The sequence below is a fragment of the Asterias rubens genome, assembly GCF_902459465.1.
Source record: "Asterias rubens chromosome 8 unlocalized genomic scaffold, eAstRub1.3 super_scaffold_89, whole genome shotgun sequence".
Taxonomy (NCBI): domain Eukaryota; kingdom Metazoa; phylum Echinodermata; class Asteroidea; order Forcipulatida; family Asteriidae; genus Asterias; species Asterias rubens.
This window is the reverse complement of record NW_022985693.1, coordinates 67,935-90,599: the sequence shown is the minus strand read 5'-3', so window position 1 is coordinate 90,599 and position 22,665 is coordinate 67,935. Positions and strand designations below refer to the sequence as shown.

The 22,665-nt window shown below is 38.2% G+C and overlaps 1 protein-coding gene across 3 annotated transcripts in view; it reads left to right on the top strand.

The window, feature by feature from the left end:
- The window catches only part of LOC117305524 (coiled-coil domain-containing protein 174-like), a 41,019-nt gene that overhangs the window by 3,869 nt on the left and 14,485 nt on the right, over positions 1-22,665 (top strand). Inside the window, exons 2-4 of one of the 3 annotated variants that reach the window (XM_033790397.1) lie at positions 11,784-11,931; positions 13,003-13,103; positions 20,336-20,504. In XM_033790397.1, coding sequence (XP_033646288.1) covers positions 11,912-11,931; positions 13,003-13,103; positions 20,336-20,504 — 290 coding nt within the window. In that variant the 5' untranslated portion in view covers positions 11,784-11,911. Of the gene's footprint in view, positions 1-10,071; positions 10,346-11,783; positions 11,932-13,002; positions 13,104-16,497; positions 16,563-20,335; positions 20,505-22,665 lie in introns of those variants that run through there. The other 2 variants (XM_033790394.1, XM_033790393.1) reach the window with 2 other exon arrangements.

Below are 22,665 nucleotides of genomic sequence, written 5' to 3'. Positions count from 1 at the left end.
ACCCGACAACATACCTCTTTTACATAATATTGTTTATTCTTGTTAGCTACAGGCAGATGCCAATGTCGGATGAAGTCTACCCCTCCAAAAGTAGATGCATGATGTCCATGCTGCCCAGTGTCAAAGTACAACGATGTCTTCCCAAACAAAAGGTAAGAACCAGTTTCAACATGGAGGTTCAGTATTTATTTGGACTATTTAAAATCTTGGCCAACATAGGCCGCTGAAAAAATGGTTTTATAAACATACATGTTAAAGAGTCAAGGATGTCTTCATCAACAGTTAAATTGAACAATATCAACAACCACATAATTTCAGATGCATCAAGAGAAGTGTAAAGTTCTCTCTGTAGTTTTTGTTGAAATTCTCTGTAGTTTTTGTTGAAATTTGATAAAAACAAAACCTACCCACCCCCTTCATTTTTTTAACTAGTGTTTTTTTATGCCATTGGTGGCGCTTTTCAAGGTTCCCAGCACTAAAGACCCATAAAATCAAAAAGTGAAATTAACACTGATTTACCACTTCCTCAGAAAACCAGTGTAAAAGCAGTATGTGTTGTGATGTAAAATTGGTCAAATCATGAACTTGAAGATTGTTTATCTCCGCTAATGTGCAACTTCCAATGCGTGTATTCAAACCTCACAGTGCTGTTTTCATGAAAACTCTGCATTTTGGCTGAGCTTGACACAAATCAAATTAAGTTTTTTTTAATTGTGCACCCATTTTTAGATATATAGAAAGGAAAAAGAGTGTGTATAATTGTAAATCATTGCACACTCAATTTTGTTTTAAAACAAAAGAACAAACATTCAAATTTTGTTTGAGGTGATCTTTATTGATAAATTCTTAAACTACCCGTGTGCTTATTTGCTATTATTGTTACTTGCTAAATAAGGCTTTTTTGTTTTATTTGTTTGTATGATACAGCAAGGGTTGTCAGCTCCACAGAGATCTACACATCAACCAAGAAGATGTCTGAGACCTGCAGTTGATGAGCTTCCTAACCATTTACAAAGAGTCTGATAAATGAACTGCTCTCTCCCTGATAAAAGGTAAGGGAAACTCCCGAGTCGTGAACATTAGAACAGCTGTTAGTTCATAAATCTATCATAGTTTCCTTCATTCATTGGCAAACTTGCCTCCTTTCTTCTATTGTACCTCCTACTGACCACCAAACTGTAAAATTGAAAGGGGGGGGGGAGTGACACTGTTATTAGGAGAGCATATCTAATTTCCCTCGCATCCAAGTGTTAACAGCAGGAGTGGTAACAACTAAACACAGAGATTGTTTTGCTAGCCTAGTTTGCCATAAAACAAAACCAAACATGAAACCAATATTGCTTTATCATTTTGACGTTGTGGTTGTGTGGAAGCTGCTCAACTTTTTGCAGCTGTTTTCGACTGCTTTGAGCATTACTAGTATAATAATAATAATAATATAGAAGTCTTACATAGTACATGTATCTACCAACAAGGTACTCAAGGCGCTTAGTATATACATTTATACAGAATGAGAGGTTATTGAAAGGTACGAATTTTGAGACCCAATTGTGTAGCACCTTATTTATAAGAACAAGTTTCAACATGTGGGTTCAATAACTAATAGCGCAAGGTGTTGCTTATTTAGAATTTTTATGGTCTTGGCTCACAAGGTGCTACAGCCAGGAACACCGGGGCGAACCCCTTCTCTCTTTGATAAGTGCACTGGGTTCTTTTACATGCGTTACACAACACATGGGACCAATGGCTTTACGTCCCATCCTAAGGACGAAGCAATGGTTAAGAGTCTGGCTTAAGGTCACTGCTGATTCAGGCCACTATGGTCTCTAAAGTATTCTAACACTAAAAACCTGTGCCATTATTCTAGAACATGGGAGTTTCATAACAAAAAAAGAGTATAATCGTCACCTGCTCGATTCCTCAACCCCCGCCCCCCCCCCCCTCTAAAAAGAAAAGAAACATCACATAAACATGTGCCATCATTTTCATTTTGCTTGAATTGTTTAAATCAAGTCTTTTGAGATGACTAGAATGCCCCCCTCAAATGGTAAAAGCCTTATTAAATTGTTGCTGCAGATGAAGACACACAACAACACACCTCTTTTACAAGATATTGTTTATTTTTGTTTAGCTACAGACGGATGCCATTGTCAGATGAAGTCTACCTCTTCAATAGTAGATGCATGATGCACATGCTACCCAGTGTCAAAGTACAGCAAGGTCTTCCCCATCAACAGGTAAGAACCAGTTTTAACATGTGGGTTCATTAACTAATAGTTCAAAGTGTTGCTTTTTTAGACTTTTTATAATCTTGGCTCAACAAAAACCACGGACAAAAAGGTTTTATAAACATACCAGCTAAAGAATCGGGGCTTTCATCGTCATTAGTTAAATTTAATTATATGCACCAACATTAATTTGAGATTTTGGACAGCTCAATTTTTTTTTAACCAATTTGATTGAGCTTTACTCAATTGTATGTAATTATTACACATGACACTTATGTCCAATAAGCTTCTCTCCACCCAGGGGTAAATGGGTACCTGTGAGGGCAGAGTTGGTTCTTGTGATTGATTAGCTTAGTATTTGGCAGCACAGGCTGTATACTTCCCAGGGAGCTGAGCTGGTTGAAGGAATTATTTAAGGCCAAGTGACCAGGGGTAATAATGTTGAAGCGCCATGAGCGCCACTATGTGACCGACCCGAGCGCTGAATAAAAAGCCTTTATTATTATTATTACTATTAAAAATGTTGAAGTTGATCTTTAATAGTAAATGTTCAAACTGCCCTTGTACTTTATTACTTGATCTTACTTCAAAGCTTAATAAGAGTTATTGTATTTTCTGTTTGCATTGATAGCTGGGGCAGTCATCAGACAGCGAGGGTTGTCAGCTCCACAGAGATTTACTCATCAACCAAGTAGATGTCAGAGACCTGCAGTTGATGAGTTTCCTAACCGTTAACATTGAATCAGGTAAATAAACTGCTCTAAAAGGTTGCGGAAACTATTCTGCACATTACGAAAGCTGATGGATCAATCATGAATCTATCCCAGTTTTGTTTTCTTAATTTTTTCACTTCTTTGTCTTGATAGTTTATGCAATAGACCGATCCATTAGGCTCCGCTTTCATTGAAAACATTCCGCTCACCTGGCTGTCAAATATATCTACACAAACTGAAATAATAACAACTTTTCTGGGGGGGGGGGGGTGGTTTGGGAAGTAAATAATTTGAAAACAAAATTTACACATACCTCAACATAATGGCTGTTCCTTCAAATGCCTACATCTCGTTGTTCGATCTCGATCATTTTTATCTTTTGTTAGTACATGAAAAACTAAAATTACATTGTTTAATGTCACAGTCTAAATATACCTTAATAATAAACATTTGTTTGTCTTAATATGTAGATGGTGTCTACCTGTCACACATTTCCGAGACCTGCAACTGCGTGTAGTCAGCCCACTGTCTACATATCACCTGTTAATATGTGTGAGGGTTACGCAAGAGGAAGGTAAAATACCTGTGGTTGTTTTACACTAACATCAAAGGGTGGTCTGTTTTTGCAGCACTCATGCCAACAGAATATCTCGTCACATACCACAACATTTGTGGGGATGAAATGCTGGCACCAGCCTAACCCGAAATGAGAGGTCTGTCCCTACAGATTGATTACAGATTTAAAAGATAGGAAACATGTTTTTGATTAACAAAACCCCTGTAACTGTACAAAATTACAATTTTAAATAATTAAAAAGGTTTTTAGTACAAACCATTGATATTTCTTCTCAAGTTAAACGATAAACTAGGAATGAAATTATTTCGCATCGTATGATGATAAGTAAAAGATCTGGAATGTGCTGTACACCATGCCTGACCTAAAACAAATTTACAAAATTTAGTTCAGGCAAATCAGATCCAATTTATTTAAGGTACACTTTGGCAAAATTGATCTGAAAATTTAAATGATGTATAAATGGAGTAATCATTAATGGATCACCATATTTTGATGACAACAGCCAAATTAAACGCCCCTAGTTATGGTTAGTTCATTTAATAATAATAAATTATAATAACAAATATAATAATGTGCCATGTCTGTCTAAAAGACACTCCTGGCGCAGGAGAGATGCAGAAGCAAGATTGCAATGAGCTACATTGTTAAGCATAAATAGAAGTTTTTGACTTCCTTTTCTGTGTCCCGTTACATCTTAGGACACCTCAATGTTTTCATCTCACAGCATAAAAAAGCTGATATCCTAAAACTTAGAGAGTGTAGCAAATAACTCTCATTACAATCTTGAAAGCTTCAGAGTTTGAGAGAAAAAGTAATTTTTATTATTTAAACCTCACGGTCTTCAAGGCATTATATATGAAGGAATCCTAAATGAGCAACCAGCTTGTTGATTTCATTTGTAAGTAGATTTGTTAATTATTTAATGTCGGAGGCAGATGTTATCTAACATTCAAGTAAATGTTCTTGTAAAAAGTAAGTGTACAATTTGCAAGCAAGCACACAATTTGTGTGTTTTGAGCTCACAAAGTTGGAGAAAAATGTACTGTTTCTCGGGGTGGAATACTTCCCGAAAGAGTGGCTTTAAGATTTCAGAAAGATAGTGGGTCTGGTATAGACTTTTGTTACCAGGAGGAAAAAACCTTATCTTAAAATTAGATTTCTTGCAAGGTACACTTATTTACTCCACAACTTAAAGCTTCACAAAATTTTAAAGTAAACTCATACATGTAGGTCAATAATTATAAGTAGCCATAATCTTTGCTCTTAATGTTGTTGACTTAAAGACATTGGACACTCGTGGTAATTACTCAACATAATTGTTAGAATAAAAACTTACTTGGTTACGAGCATGGGAGTGCTGTTGATAGTATACAACGTTTTGAGAAACGGCTCCCTCTGAAGTGACATAGTTTTTGAGAAAGAGGTAATATCTCACTCAAATCTTACGCAAGGTGTACAGTGCCTTTAAGAGGTATTATTTGCATAGTGGACAAAGATCTTAAAAGCAAATTATTATTTGATAGTAATGAAAAACTAGACATTTAAATAAAAATGTCCTTCACAAGTTTTGCCTAATAATTTATGTGACTGGCTGACGAAACCCTAATCTCTGAGCCAATAAGTATTTTGATATTTTCTTGATAAATTATTTAATTGACCAAGTGTAAAAAACATGATTTAAAACCAAAAACCCAATACCAGACATTGTAGTTTCTTGACAGGAATACCTGATACGATGACAGAACTGTTGCACCATAATCAATTGGGCAAAAAAACATTCCTCATAGTAAAAAGTGTTACTAGCATACAATCTGTTGCAAACGATTTTTCTATGATTTCTGGTATTTGGATTTTAAAACTTGCACAATTTCATAGAGGTGCTTAAAGCCCAAAAGTAGCTAAGCACAAACATAAATATGCTTGCCAAAATATGGTTACCAGCCTAACTACCTTGCTATGTGAAAAATGTGTGACTGGTATGGTATCCTGCTCCTTTCTGCTGAGCTGAAAACTGCTAAGCAATATTTTCAGCTGAAGCAGCTCTGTGAAGATTACTTTGTTGTGCTTAGCTACAAGAAGGGTCATGACAGTGCATAAAACAGCACTCTGCAAAAGATTCAAAGTTTTTGCAAAGAAAAACAATTTAAAACAATTGTCTTACGCTGATAATGTTAAGATACTTTGTTTACATTATAATATACTCTTTGAAGTTTGAGTTGTCAAATAAAATGATTCTATAAATGAAAAAACAAATCTCTCTATTTCCCTTACTTAATGTGCTATTGTTTTACATAAAATGTGTTGTGGATTATAAGTATTAAAAGTAACTTAAAAGTATTTAACTAAAAAGTATCATACCACACTTTTAATATGAAAAACCCCTACCGTCAAATTACATCTAAGAACAACCACTTTAATAGAAATAGTTCCACCCCATTAAATAGTACTACACCACACCTTTAATGCAAAAAAAAAAACCTTCCGTTAAATTACATCTAAGAATAATTACTTTAATAGAAAAAGCTCCACCCCATTAAATACTTTAATTAAAAGGTACCATACCACATCTTTAATACGAAAAACCCCATGCCGATCAAAATGCCAAATTTCGTTGCCAAACGCGACCAATCATTGACTCCGGACTAACATACATTTGGTATATTAAATCAACGTACAATAATCACGATGGATCTTGGCGTGAATTAATGGCAGGAGATCATTCAATTGCGTTTTGTGATAACAGTAAAACAATGACAATGCAGAGATTGACAATGAGAGAAAACAGCACTGCAGTGAAATGTATGGTGTTCAGAGGAGCCATGTCATTTACTGGGGAGACTGTTAAAGGCTTGTTACTTGTTCATCAGAATGAAGTAACCACAGGCGTGGTGTCGACATCTCAAATGGCAGTGACCACTTCCCATCCACTTACCAGCTACCCTGCAATCAGCAACACCGAACCCGTACCGAGAGATCGACCAGACGGACAGTCTACCCCACCTGCACCCCAGACCCCATCCCATATACCGACCAAGAAGCAAGATCCCGGTCCTGACAGTAAGAACCCTTCTTCAGGATCTACGGACTCTACAGTCACCTTAGTAGGATGGTTTCTAGCTGCTGTCTCCACCTTGCTCTTCCTCGCGTCACTCCTGTACATTATCTTGACGAAAAGAAGATCCAAAGCCAATCCTAATTCAACCCGTGTAGTTCAGACAGCTCCAGATGAAGATGCAAATACGTAATGAGGAAATGGAAACCCAACTACACGGGCAAGCTGCTTCTACTGGCCATAAAGAAACATCACCATCCAGCTACCAAGATCTGATATTCGAGTAGGATGTGTTCGTCAAAATGACGCCATCTTTTGTACTTTTTGTATATACGAAATACGAATTAACCCTTTCCGCTACGGTTAGTTTTAAGGTCTGCAAATCCTTTATCTTCGACTTTTAACAAGAGTTAAATAATATTTATCCAAGGAGAATGGCGCCGAAATAAAATGAACAAGCGATGCGCTTCAAAACTGAAACTCATGTTGTTGTTTTTTCAATGGTAACCGATCCGACACTTGACGTTAAACTTTTCCGATTAATGGTCAATGAATGAAACATTTACTGGGATTGTTGTTAGAAAAGCGGTGTTTAAAAAAAAAAAAAAAAATCGTATAAACCCCTCGACGTCGTTGGAAATCAAATATATTTCCTTTGAGGTTCTTTTCTAGGGTAAGAACTTTATACTTCCGGATTAAAAATTTGTTTTGTTTGATAGTTGACCAATCTGACATGCAACATTTATCCGCAAAATAACACGTTCTCTTATAACCAATTAGTATTTCTTATTTACATTCATCTGAGATACGCCTACATCTTAAGATGGCCACGTGGATATGACGTCATCTCTTCACCTGCATGCATTACTCAATATTTATTAAAGAAATCACCACAAGGACAAATGACTATGTGATATACCTTTAAACGGACAATAAGCTATTAAAATAATAAAAACAACTCATATACGCCGTTTGAGAAAGCAAATTAGAGCTCAAAAGAATAATCAGCTAAAAACTTTTCTCATCATATTATTTGAATCCAGTCTGAGAACATCCGGGTCAGGATAAATCATGGTTCCGTGTCCCGTGGGGGGTCTGACCCATTTCGCTTTCAGTTAGACCAGGAATCAGTGTCAAGTTACCTGGAATGGATCAAAAGGACGCAAATCAAAGTTAAAATCCATGGGGTTTGACAGCAGATGGTCAACCTCCCCCCCCCCCCCCCCGGACTGGAATCCGGGTACGTTTTAGAGTGAAGTGCAGTAGTTATTTCAGTAAATCACATCGGTTGTTGGTCGTTTAAAATATCTTGATTTTCATTGTGTTAAAAATGTGTCGACGCAGTGCTAGACATAACACAAGCCTGCATTAGTTATCAATTAAACTAAAAGTAGAGTTTTCTTAAAGGCACTGGACACTATTGGTAATTGTCAAAGACCAGTCTTTTCACTTGGTGTATCTCAACATAATGCATAAAACAACAACCCGTGAAAATTTGAGCTCGATTGTTCGTCGGAGTTGCGAGATGAAAGAAAAAAACACCCGTGTCACACGAAGTCGTGTGCTTTTATGGTTGATTTCGAGACCTCAAATTCTAAACTTGAGGTCTCGAAATCAAATTCTTGGAAAATTACTTCTTTCTCGAAAACTACATCACTTGAGAAAAAGCCGTTTCCCACAATGTTTTATACTATCAACCTCTCCCCATTACTCGTTACCCAGGGAGGTTTTATGCAAATAATTATTTTGAGTAATTACCAATAGTGTCCACTGCCTTTAAAAACCTGTCTTGTATGAAACCATAATTATGTGTAGTTTTAATAAAGTAAGATGATCTACACATAAAAACAGGCGATGTAAGTGTTTTGATTCTTTTAGGAAACAAAGAGGGGGGCAAAGAACCAATTGAGAAAAACAAACTGCAATATGAAGGGTTCAGTGCAGTTATATTACATTAAATCTGAACTTTCCCAGGGCAGGGGAGTTTACAAAACTCGTAGGGAACAAACAATCTGTGCAGTTCTAACAGTAATTCTAAGGGTAGAATCTGAACTTTCCCAGGGCAGGGGTGTTTACAAAACTCATAAGGAACTAACAATCTGTGCAGTTCTAACAGTTATTCTAAGGGTAGAATCTGAACTTTCCCAGGGCAGGGGTGTATAGAAAACTCATAAGGAACAAACATTCTGTGCAGTTCTAACTGCAATTATAAGGGTAGAATCTGAACTTTCCCAGGGCAGGGGTGTTTACAAAACTCATAAGGAACTAACAATCTGTGCAGTTCTAACAGTTATTCTAAGGGTAGAATCTGAACTTTCCCAGGGCAGGGGTGTTTACAAAACTCATAAGGAACTGACAATATGTGCAGTTCTAACAGTTATTCTAAGGGTAGAATCTGAACTTTCACAGAGCAAGGGTGTTTACAAAAACTCATCATAAGGAACAACCAATAATGTGCAGTTCTAGCAGTAATTATAAGGGTAGATTCTGAACTTTCCCAGGGCAGGGGTGTTTAGAAAACTCATAAGGAACTAACAATCTGTGCAGTTCTAGCAGTAATTATAAGGGTAGATTCTGAACTTTTCCAGGGCAGGGGTGTTTAGAAAACTCATAAGAAACAAACGTACAAAAAACACTTCCCGCTTGTCCTAGTTATATTACCAAAGACCTTTCTGTATTAAAATTAAGGCAGGAATTTGTTGACGTTGGTGCAAAAGAGGAAGAAAAATAGAGAAAATATTTGAGTTGTTGTGCCAAGAAAATATTCTTAACATAATCCTCAATGAGAAACGAGGAGAAAACGATTAGTCTTGGTTTTTAAGGCTGGTAGGTGATATTGATGCGCGTCGTGACTTGCAAAACACGTCTCAAGATCATTATTCAGTACAATTCAAACAAACTTGCTCAACCAAAAATGGAGGCGGGGGTGGCGTGCACAGTTAATGTCCAAATTTTGTCTATAATTTCAAGGTTTAATACTTTGGGGGCGTTTTACATTCAACCTAATACAAGGAAGGAAGCGAAAGAAATACAAGGGAAAAACACAGAAAAGTCTGTTGGGAAAAAAAGCTTTCTTTACCAAAGCTGTACTTTCTGAAGTCATTTGCATGTTGTGATTATATGAAGCTGGTTGTCATTTCCAAGTTTAGTTTGAAGTTGCCGAGTGAGTCGCTCATTCATACAGGTATCAACAGATACAATGTTTCTGCTCATTCTTGTTATGACTTAATCGATATGGGGGTTGGGTGAGGACTCACTTTTCCAGACTCACCCAGTTGACACCCTCGCCTTGAAAGGAAGTGATGTAAAATTAAGCTGCACGCTCCAGAATGTATGGTGTAATGTTTGATAATAATTATTTTGAGTAATTACCAATAGTGTCCACTGCCTTTAATACTTTGAAGTTCACTGCTGTAAGAAGAAATACCATTCACTCATTGTACTTTTTAATTTGGCGGGTAACCTTATTCTGGTAAGCTGCTTAACTATTTTTTTTTCTGCTGGAGCAGATCGATGAAATTGGGATCAGGGCGCATAAAGAGCCAATAATTAATTTACACGACGGCTCTTGGAGTATAGCGCCCTCTATTGTCGGTAACAGAAAACCGTGGTTTAGCTTAAAAGATGGCGGCGCCCTTAAACCGAATTTGATTGCCAACAACAACCTACTGTACATTCACATTGGACTGCAGCAATAGCCACATTATCTGAAATTGTGGTTTATCTACAGATACGTTCCCCTGTAGACCACACCTCAGTGGAAACATGAACTCAGGCAAGTAAATAGATTAGAAGTGAATTATTCCTCGTAAGAACTCTTTGAAAGTTTGAATTAATTGTCACGATCGATTGTTGTCATGGTCATGACATAATATGATGATAATGGCATGATTGATGATGGTTGTTGAATTGAAATTTGAACACTGTTGAATGGAATTTACTTTATTTTTCCTCCACTTCAAGTTCACACTTCCATCCACCAGATCAAAATAAATTAATTTCTTTCTAAAGTCATCAATCAATACAACACAGACCCAGTGAGTGTAACTGGGGCGCTGTATTCCTTTTTTTAGAAATTTTGACATTATCGGTCATTGTACGTGTATTTGTACTATTGTTTGTAGGCCTAAGCCTATTCGGATAACTTTCCGTATGGCGCCACCACTTTTTCACTCATTTTTACAAAAAGGGATATCTTATTATTGAGGTAAATTAGATACTATTAATATTTCATACCGAATGAAAAAGTGGTGGCGCCATACGGAAACCTTTCTGCCTATTTTTCCGCCTTTTTCGAAATTAATGTTAAAATTTCGAAAAAGGAATCAGTGCCCCAGTTAACACATCCGTTTCCCTGCCACCACTTTTCATGCAGAAAATTGTAATTTTTGACGATGTTTTGTAATTTCACTCAACAAAAAGGAAATACAAGCATTATGAATGTATATTGAGTAGGTTGGGGAAAGCTTTAGTTGTACAGTACACAGGAAACTTCAGTTTTGGCTGGCTAACGGTCATAAAACTTTCACTCATCAACGCTGATTTGAAAAACGTAAAGCGTTAAGAAGGCCCTAAATAATTATGTGACCCCTACATAAGGCTCACAGGGGAGCGTTATAGTTTCTAGAAGTAGGCCTACATTATCTCATTGAGGTAGGCCTAATGAGACTTGATATTATTTCATATTGAATGAAAAAGTGGTGGCGTGTGATACAGAAACTTTTCCCTATACAATCATCTAGGCCTACAAGTCAACTCTTCTACCCTTTCTACTGAACACAGACTCAGAACACGGTCCAAGTTTTTCACTGATCAAATTGAGATACAAAAAACCTAAAGTTTATTCTGGCTTTTAAATAAAGAATTAAAAACAAAATTAAGGAACATTGAAAAATGTACCAATACGATCGAGTGACTCAATCGCTCAACGTTTTGTGTAACTGTAAAATATGTAGACCATGGATATATCCAAGTAGGAACCTTCAGCTTTTCAGTTTCAGGAGGTGAAATAATTTTTTAATGGAAAACCAACTTTTCATGCTGAGATGCTACCCAAGTTATTATGAAACACCCCCCAAAAAGTTCACACTAAAACAGAAATGAATATATTCTAGGCATTGCATGGCAAGCCGACTACCTTGCTCTAGTCATCGTCAGGAGACTGGAGTTAATAACTTGACATTAATCAATGTGATCACTTTCTTCTTTTGCAGCTTGTGGGTTTGAAAGCAGAGTTATTCCTGAAACAAGAGGCACTCGGCAAAGAACAACTTCAAGAGAACTCTACTACAGTCAAGGCTAAACCTGTTCCTAAGGTAGGCTGGACCTTGGATGAACTGAAATGAGACTCTGTCTGAAAAGGTGGTTATTTACTATGTTCACCTATGTTTGACACCCCCATGGAAGTGTCGTGGCCAAGCGGTACAGAGCACTGAATTCAAACTTTGTTGTTTCTGATCAGCAGAGTGTGGGTTTGAATCCCTAGCCGTGACCCTTGTGTTCTTAAACAAGACACTTCACCATTGCTTCGTCCTTCGAAAGGGGCGTAAAGCTGTTGGTCCCATGTGTTGTGTAACGCATGTAAAAGAACCAATTGCACTTGTCGCACTTTTTTATCGCAAATAATATGAGTAAAACCTGAGTCACAAAAATAATCTTCGTCTCAGTGAAAATTATTTCAGCATGTAAAAACGTATTAAAAACCAGTTATGATAAAAATGCAATTTTGCTGTAAAAAGTATTAAAATACTTTTTACGGCAAAAACTGAGACAAACATTATTTTTTTGTGGCATTGTTTTACTCATTTCTCTAAAACTGCAGAACCTCAGCAAGTTAGTAATTATTTTAAGGAAATCTTTCTACTATCATTATCTTCAAACGGTGTATGTAAGTTAATCTAAATCTGTGGATTTCGTGTTTTGTGTTACAAAAAGTACCCAGACCCTTTAAGCAATCAAACTCAAGTTAAGGCAGTGGACACTATTGGTAATTACTCAAAATAACTATTAGCGTAAAACCTCTCTTGGTGACGAGTAATGGGGAGAGGTTGATGGTATAAAACATTGTGAGAAATGGCTCCCTCTGAAATGCCATAGTTTTCGAGAAAGAAGTAATTTTCCACGAATTTGATTTCGAGACCTCAAGTTTAGAACTTGAGGTCTCAAAATCAACTATCTAAATGCACACAACTTCGTGTGACAAGGGTGTTTTTTCTTTCATTATTATCTCGCAACTTCGACGACCGATTGATATCAAATTTTCACAGGTTTGTTATTTTATGCATGTTGAGATACACCAACTGTGAAGGCTAGTTTTTGACAATTGCCAATAGTGTCCACTGTCTTTAACATTTCAAGTTCCAATCAAAATTATTCAAAACTTTACCCTGTCAGTTTCCTTGTGGTTATTGGTTTTTTTTTTTTTTTTTACAGAAAGCAAGTATCTGGACCAAGAAGAATGACGGAGTTCAGTCCCGAGCTGAGAAGGATAAAGTCCTTACAGCAGAAGAAGAAAATGCATTGGATAAATCAAGGTAAATAATGTAAGATGCATGTTTCATTCCCTAAAAAAGTTTTGAAGGTAGTGCATTTTGCTCCACCAGCCATGCTCCTAGTGGATGATCCTTACAGACTTTGAAGGGGGTAACCCTGTTTCAGCCCTAGGAGTAGGTGGCTCCTAGTGGATGATACCCATGCCTACATCCTTAGGGACTGTGAAGGGGGTAACCCTGTTTCAGCCCTAGGAGTAGATGGCTCCTAGTGGATGATACCCATGCCTACATCCTTAGGGACTGTGAAGGGGGTAACCCTGTTTCAGCCCTAGGAGTAGGTGGCTCCTAGTGGATGATACCCATGCCTACATCCTTAGGGACTGTGAAGGGGGTAACCCTGTTTCAGCCCTAGGAGTAGGTGGCTCCTAGTGGATGATACCCATGCCTACATCCTTAGGGACTGTGAAGGGGGTAACCCTGTTTCAGCCCTAGGAGTGGGTGGCTCCTAGTGGATGATACCCATGCCTACATCCTTACGGACTGTGAAGGGGGTAACCCTGTTTCAGCCCTAGGAGTAGGTGGCTTCTAGTGGATGATGCCCATGCCTACATCCTTAGGACTGTGAAGGGGGTAACCCTGTTTCAGCCCCTAGGAGTAGGTGGCTCCTAGTGGATGATACCCATGCCTACATCCTTAGGGACTGTGAAGGGGGTAACCCTGTTTCAGCCGTAGGAGTAGGTGGCTTCTAGTGGATGATACCCATGCCTACATCCTTAGGGACTGTGAAGGGGGTAACCCTGTTTCAGCCCTAGGAGTAGGTGGCTCTTAGTGGATGATATCCATGCCTACATCCTTAGGGACTGTGAAGGGGGTAAACCTGTTTCAGCCCTAGGAGTAGGTGGCTCCTAGTGGATGATACCCATGCCTACATCCTTACGGACTGTGAAGGGGGTAACCATGTTTCAGCCCTAGGAGTAGGTGGCTCCTAGTGGATGATACCCATGCCTACATCCTTAGGGACTGTGAAGGGGGTAGCCCTGTGTCAGCCCAGTGTTAGGTGGCTCCTAGTGGATGATACCCATGCCTACATCCTTAGGGACTGTGAAGGGGGTAACCCTGTTTCAGCCCTAGGAGTAGGTGGCTCCTTGTGGATGATACCCATGCCTACATCCTTAGGGACTATGAAGGGGGTAACCCTGTTTCAGCTCTAGGAGTAGGTGGCTCCTAGTGGATGACACCCATACCTACATCCTTAGGGACTGTGAAGGGGGTGACCCTGTTTCAGCCCTAGGAGTAGGTGGCTCCTAGTGGATGATACCCATGCCTACATCCTTATGGACTGTGAAGTGGGTTTCCTGTTTCAAAAGAGCTAAAACTTAAAGTCACCTGGAAAAAAAATTTTTTTTTTCCAAACATAAGAGTATAATGTTGATAAACAATAACATATTTTTGTTTAGTAAATGTTTGTCACGATTTATATGTTAAAAAAATAAAGTTGTTTATGGGGGTGACTCCGCCTACCCCTTTTGTGACGTCAATCGAGGCAGACCTTGCCTTGATCGAACATCGAACACATGTGGAAGTACATGCAAGTCCTAGTCGTGAGTTTGTACGTTTCAAAAAAAAGTTTTTTCATGCATTTTTCCGGCAATGCCGACCAGGTGTTTTGCTGCTAAATGTAGTAAAACAACTTTAGATGGGGTCAGTTTGCAAAGTGGACGGTCCATTGTCTTTTTTCAGCGCTGTGCAGCGAACACTTCGTACCGTCGTGCTTCGAATCCGGAAAACAATACACCACACATTTGACATGAAAAGAAAAGGTATTCTGAAACATGACACCATCCCAACAATTTTTCTTGCTAGTGGGACGTAAAAGAAGGTACCTGAAAGACGTGATGAATTTAAAGGAGCATTTGCCTGATGAGAAAACAATTTGGGTAATGTTTCAACTTTGAGGGCATGTTTTTAGCTTACACCAATCGTCAAGCGCCAAGCTATCTTGTGTTGGCACTGCATGCCATTGTCCGTGCAGGGTAATCCGAGTGGACCGTCCGCACAGCAGCCATAGTGCGTGCAGACATGGTTCGTGACCATAGTTCTGTACGTATGCATCATACCGATCAGGTACCCAGTATACGAGGCCAGACTACACATTTTCTCTTCAACTATCGTGCCTCGATTGACGTCATGGACAGCGCCCTCTCGGGTCGGGCCTAACTCTTAAAAAATAAAAATAAAACAAATTTTTTGGAACCTTAGTCAACTATTTGTTCATATTCTACTCATCAAAACACATATTTTGATTGTTGACAAAAGCTTTATTTTGAATAAAAATACCACTTCCAGGTGACTTTAAGAAAAGTTTGTTTTAACTATAATAGGGCCTATATTCCAGGTTTTGCATCGGAGATAAATAATATAATTTGTTTACACCGATGTGTATGAAAGCACTGTATACTCAGTACTTTCCCGAGTTATACATGTGTCTGCTCTAGCAATGCAAAGGTCATGGGTTCAAATCCCACCTGAGTGATTTGCCTGTGATAGTTCTGATAAAACAGTGAGTATACAATGCCCAACACACATCTGTGTTAAAGACTCTGGACACTATCGGGTATTGTCAAAGACTAGTCTTCACATTTGGTGTATCTCAACATATGCATAAAGTAACAAACCTGTGAAAACTTGAGCTCAATCGGTCGTTGAAGTTGCCGGATATTAATGAAAAAAAATACACCCTTGTCGCACCATGGTCACACGAAGTTGTGTGCTTTGAGATGCATGATTTCGAGACGTCCAATTCCAAATCTGAGGTCTCAAAATCAAATTCGTGGACAATTACTTCTTTCTCCAAAACTGCGTCACTTCAGAGGGAGCTGTTTCTCACAATATTTTATACTATCAACCTCTCCCCATTACTCGTAATCAAGAAAGGTTTTATGATAATAATTATTTTGAGTAATTACCAAACTGCCTTTAAAGGAACGTTACAGAAATGGTAAGAAACAAAAATCGTGAAGATCACAGATTTACATAAAACTTACACGGTCTAATGATGATGATAGTAGAAAACATCCCTTGAAATATTTCTGTCTGAAATGTCATATTTGATGAGAAATAAATATTCTAACTTCGCGTTTGGAGTTTATCGCTCAGTGAGCGTTTTATTCATTTTAATTTTGGCATCGATGCAATGCAAAATTTGTAATCGGTTTTTCACTATTCTCTCGTGACCCAGATGGCCGATCGATCTCAAACTTCTACAGGTTTGTCAGTTTATGTATTGATGGTGGATTACATAAAGTGCTTACACTGCCAGCAACTGTTCTGTTAGCAAAAACCAATTCTGTAATGTTCCTTCCCATAAGAAGTAAATACCAGGTAACGATAGTATGTTTTAGTGTTTCAAGACTTGATTTTTTTGTTGTGTTTTCAGGGCAGCCTTAGAGGCCAAGTTAAAGCTCTAGGAGGAGATGTCAAAAGGAGCCATTCTGACAGCAGGTAAAGAGTTGTGCCCTTACGCTTATTTTCCTAAAGGGTTAAACAGAACCTGTGACTGTTTTTTTTAACCATCAACTTTCTCTACTGATTCCAAGCAGACCTACACATGTATGAGCCCATCTTTAAAGGAACACGTTGCCTTGGATCAGGCGAGTTGGCCATTTATGGGAATCAAATTTTTGACTCCCTTAATTAGGTTGCTGACCGTGTTTTAGTCCACGGCATACAAGGAAAACACTTTCGAGGCATGTTTGTGTGGATCATTATATTCAACTTTTAAAATATCTTTCTAATCATATGCATTTCATCGTCCGATCCAAGGTCAACGTTTTCCTTTAAAGCCATTGGACCCTTTCGGTAAACAGTATTACCCAAGGCCCACACTTCGTGCATCACAACTTCTATATCAAATAACAAACCTGTGAAAATTTAGGCTCAATCGGTCATCGGAGTCGGGAGAAAATAACGGGAAAACCCACCCTTGTATCCTGCGCGTTTCGCCGTGTCATGACATGTGTTTAAAATAAATCCGTAATTCTCGCTATCGAGAATTGATATTGTTTTTACTTTTTTTCTCAAAAAGTAAAGCATTTCATGGAATAATATTTCAAGAGAAGTCTTTTACCACTACCTACTGTAAACCCTGTAAGTTATTTGTAAATCTGTGAACTTTTTTTTTTTCTGTACCGAAAGGGTCCAATGGCTTTAAAGGACTTGGGTACCTTTTCAAAATGTCCATAGATTTACATTAAACTTACAGGGTTTGAAGAGAATGATAGTGGAAAGCTTCCCTTCAAATAGTACTTACTGAGGTGCTGTAGTTTTTGAGAAATGAGTAAAACAATGTCATGAAAATACGTTTGTAAATGATTAAAATAGTTTTCGTCTCATGAGACGAAAGTTATTTTCATGACATTGTTTTACTCATTTCTCAAAAACTACAGCACCTCAGCACGTAATATTTTCAGGGAAGCTTTCTACTTTCATTATCATCAAACTGTATAAGTTTAGTGTAAATCTGTGGACATTGTGTTTTTTGTCCTACAAAAGTTACATATAGTCTAGACCAGATTTCCAAAAAAAACAACTTCGAGCGGCATTTTTGAGTAAAAGTTGGTAACATACCTGATTTAACTAATTTGGGGGTGCTGAATCCGAAAATGATGGATACCAAACCTAATTTTTAGTCCTTCACCCTGAAACGTCAAGTTTAAAACAATACAGCAAACCTAGGAGACGCAGACTTCTCACGTGAAAAATAGTCAGGTTCTGCTGTGGTTCCACATTGATGTTGTCAGGATACTATACAGGGCAGGTACCCGGGTGCAGGTCAGGTATCCGTAACAAGCTTTTGGGTGTACTGGATAGATCTGCAATCAAATTGCACATTCAGAGGGACCAAAAGGTGCTTTTAATGTCATTTTGAAAGTATTTGAGTTCGTGTTTTTTCTAATAAAGAGTTATTTATTATTTGAACAGTCCACAAGTATAGACTCCTACTTTATTTTTGTATGTCAGCTTTTTTTTGTTGTCAGAATTGTTCAAGATACTTAGAGTGCGAAAATCAAGCGATTTTTTGAAGTGTTTCAGTTTGATGTCACTTAATATTATGTCCAATAAACAACCCAATGTATATAAATTATAAACAAATGTTTTGTAGTATTTGGGCTCCCATCCCTGTCCTTACAGAGACATTTCTATAAAAGAAAGTACAGAATTAATAGTACACAACACATTGCAATTCGATTGAATAGTGACTTGCTAAAATACACAAATCATCATGCAGATGGACTAGCATTCAGGAAACTGATAAACAAACATATAATTTTACAAACATGTTAATTTCCTTAGGGGAGATACAGTTACATGACATTACAAAAATGCCTCTATGGAACCGACGCATCAAAGCATTCCATTCAAGCTGATATTTCCCCAAATCCAATAGTGTTTTTCCTAAAATTAACCTGATTTTATGTTATGTTATGATAGAAGTATACCGGAGAAGGTATCCTTGTAGTACTGAAACAACACTGAAACACATACAACAGCTTGGTGCAATGAGGCATCTTCTTTTCAGTGTATGTCATCCTTTCCAGCATCCACTTAAACCCTATACTATAACATGTACAGAGTCATCTAAATCAAAAATCATATACTATCACATTGCAAAGAAGTCCACTGGGTATTAGACATTTTGACGATTAGGTCCATATGTTAACTTACTATTTTCATTTTTGGGGGGTTTAAGACTTTTCTTGAAGTTGGTTTTAAAAGTTTAAACTCCTGTTGTTCTTCCCAAATAAAATATTGCTGGAAAAGCAAAGTAAGAGTCTGGTGTACTTGGCCAAAATTAAAACAGTCTTTTGACTTAAGCTTTTTTGTTTAGCAAAACAATTTGCCTCAGTTTGTACTCCAAACTATGATTGCTAATATCGAAGATACGCACACCTTTCATGAATGATTCATTGCTGGGAACCGTCCTAGCTGACACACAAAAATAAAGTAGGAGTCTATGCTTGTGGATTGAACGGTAATAATGAATAAAGAGATATTTGTTTTTTCCTTGTTCTTCACAGCCAGCTGAAAAGAGAGGGGTGGATTGTTTTATCAATGGAGGGGACTAACAATGCGTTATACTGCCAACAAACAAACAAACTGGAATTTATTTTTTCAATTGTTAGCCTACAACAGTTAGATTGGTTCGTCAACTGTGGAGAATACTTTCTAAAACGGGGGAGGATTGTAATCGAAAAATGAGTTACTTTAAAATCCTCTAAAATCAATTTGTTTGACTGGTAAGATAATTTCAAGCCATGAGTGTGAACACTAAAAGCTAACCTATGCAATTTGGTTGTAGATCTATCCAGTACAATCAAAAGTTTGTTACGGATACCTGACCTGCACCTTGGTACCTGCCCTGTGTGGTATTCTGACAACATTAATATGGAACCACAGCAGAACCTGACTATTTTTCACGTGAAAAGTCCGTCATCTGCTAGGTTTTCTGTATTGTTTTAAATTTGATTTTTCAGGGTGAAGGACCAAAAATTACCCTAGGTAGCCACCATTTTCGGATTCAGCACCCCCAAATTAGTTAAATCAGGTATGTTACCAACTTTTTCTAAAGAATGACGCTCACTTCCTTAACTATAGAGCCCTTTTTGGAAATCTGGTCTAGACTAATAGACCCTTTAAAGGATTAAAAACAGAACACTGTTACCCAGTCATTACTTATTTTGGTTTACACCAGCGGGACTTGAACCTGTGACCTCTGAATTAACTTCCCGTCTTGGTTCAGGGCAAGCTTTTGTATAGCAACCTCCAGTTGAGCAAACTTCCGTACCATTGTGCCATGCACTCTCATTGAATGTTGGGCCATTCGGGAACAAGGTCGTCGCAATGGGGGGTTTTTTACGTGGTGTTTATCTTGGTGTCTGGAGCATTAACAATTGTTGTATCCAGAGGATTTTTGTAAAATTAGTAGATACAAAACTAAGTATCATGATTTTTTATCTTTTTTCAAAACGGTTGTATTTGCGCTTATTGACTAGCAATTCCCGAGTATCGACCCGAACCCTGCATCTCTTACTAACTATGCAAACACTTGCCCTGAAACATTTGATGTAGCAACTGTCTCAATTGTCATAGAACTTTCAATTTAAGAAAACACCTTGTGGCTAAGCATGTCATTGTACCAGACATTGTTCAAATCTAACTTTCAAATGGCTGATCACTAATACTGAAGTCATCTTGTCACATTCCGTCTTACCCAGGGGACGATGTTGCAGATCACTTCCTGGTGGACTATGAGAAGAAGACCATCAGTGACATGAAGGAGAAGAGAAGACTCGAGGAGGAGGAAGAGGAGGCAGCAAGGGCGGGGCCAGAGTATGAGATGGGGGCTACGGATGTACCTGGCCCAGTCGACCCTCAAGACCAATGGTAAGGAAATTCATCTAGAGGGGGGGGGGGGGGGAGGTGGAAAGAGGAGGCAGCAAGGGCGGGGCCAGAGTATGAGATGGGGTAGTCTTGGTTCCAAGACCATTGGTGTTGCGCGGTCACACACAACCAACGTTCCGATTATGCACGGCAAAAACTGTACACGCTTGTAATGAACGAACGCTAGCGGGCGCTCTGTTTCTCTGATTTCCTGTGCTCACCAAGGTCTAGGACATTTGCAACGACGGGTCTTAACTTTTTTATTGTTTTTCGGCAAATCTCCCCCGACTTTCCGGTGGAGCCAATGAGAGGCTGCGTTGCGGTTGGCTCATGAATAATTCATCAGTGTTGTGCATGCAGTGTACAATGCATGCAGTAATTGCGTTGCATGACTTTTGCTATACCCTGCATGTGTGTGTGGGTATATGTTTTTATCGGAGTATAATAATGTCCAGATCAGTAGGATTTGAAACTTTGCCACATGGTGGAAATACGATAAAGAAAGGTTGGCGGTACCACCACAAACCTTACTATGTATAATATCCAGATCCAGACTACTGCATTGCCATGATGCAGCTTGAAATGCGATCGTGGTGTTATGCTCCCGACGTGCCAGGGCCCACACTGATGAAGCCTGTATTGGCTAAACAATTTGCTTATAGTTAGCACAAAATAGTATTGCTTAGCAGAAACTGGTTACCAGCCAATTTTTAATTAAATTTGAAATGTTGTAGACTTATGCCGAGTGCCCAACTAAATGTTTGGATAGTAAAGAAATTTTGTACAGTATTTTCTGCCAAACAGATATTAACTGGTGGGCCCTGTAGTGTTATTCACAGTGAAAGTTTTTTAATCTCGGGGGAAGGAAATCTTGAGGGATTCAAAAGCATCTTTGTGTTCAAAAGCGTCTTTGGGTTCTATTTCCATCAGCGAAAGTGATGTACTTGTAATACTTAATAATTTAGATGTCACTAAAGCTATAGGCCCCGATGGACTATCTCCTCGATTGCTTAAGGAATGTGCTAATCAAATTGTATCTCCTTTGAGTCATTTATTTAACCTGTCTTTGTCTACCAAAGAATTACCAAGTGACTGGTTGAGGGCTAATGTCGTTCCAATTTTCAAGAAAAAAGACAAGAGTTGTGTGGAAAATTATAGACCTGTTTCGTTACTTTGCGTATGTTCCAAGGTTATGGAAAGGGCCATTTTTAATACCATATTTCCTGCCATTCAGGGTGAACTTCATCACTTACAGCACGGGTTTGTCAAAGGCCGCTCCACTGTTTCCCAACTTTTGTCTGTTTATCAAGAGGTCAGCTGTGTTTTGGACAAAGCCGGGCAGGTCGATTTGGTTTACCTCGATTTTTCTAAAGCATTCGATAGCGTTTCTCACAAATTACTTTTACACAAATTACAGAGTTTTGGGTTCCATTCTAACTTACTAGAGTGGTTCAATTCATACTTACGTAATCGCCAACAAAGGGTGGTTGTTGAAGGGAGTAGTTCTGAATGGCGCCCCGTTGTATCGGGGGTTCCACAGGGTTCTGTTTTAGGTCCGCTTTTGTTTCTTTTGTATGTAAATGACATGCCCAGTTCCGTTCAACATTCCACTGTAGCTTTATTTGCTGATGACTCTAAATGCTTCAAGTCCATTAAAAACACATCGGACTGTAGGCTTCTTCAGAATGACCTAGATTCTTTGTATTCGTGGAGTGTTGAATGGGACTTAAGCTTTAACATCCAGAAGTGTCAAACTATGTCTATTTCTAGACGTAAACAGTGTGTTAATTTTGATTATAGCTTGAATAATTCTCATCTTGAAAGAACAGACTCTTTTCGTGATTTAGGTGTAGATATTTCTGTTGATTTTATTTGGAATTCTCAAATTAATCGCATTACTGCCAAGTGCAATAGAAAGTTGGGTATGATTAAACGCACTATTGGTTACGACGCTCCTAGCAGAGTTTCTAAATCTCTCTATACTGCATTAATTAGAAGTGACCTAGAATACTGTAGTTCAATTTGGAGTGGAACTTCAAAACGTGATATAAAACTTGTTGAAGGTGTCCAGAGACGAGCCACCAAATTCATTTTGCATCGTCCTCAAGATGACTATAAGACCCGGTTAGAACAGCTTTCAATTTTACCACTCTCTTTTAGAAGG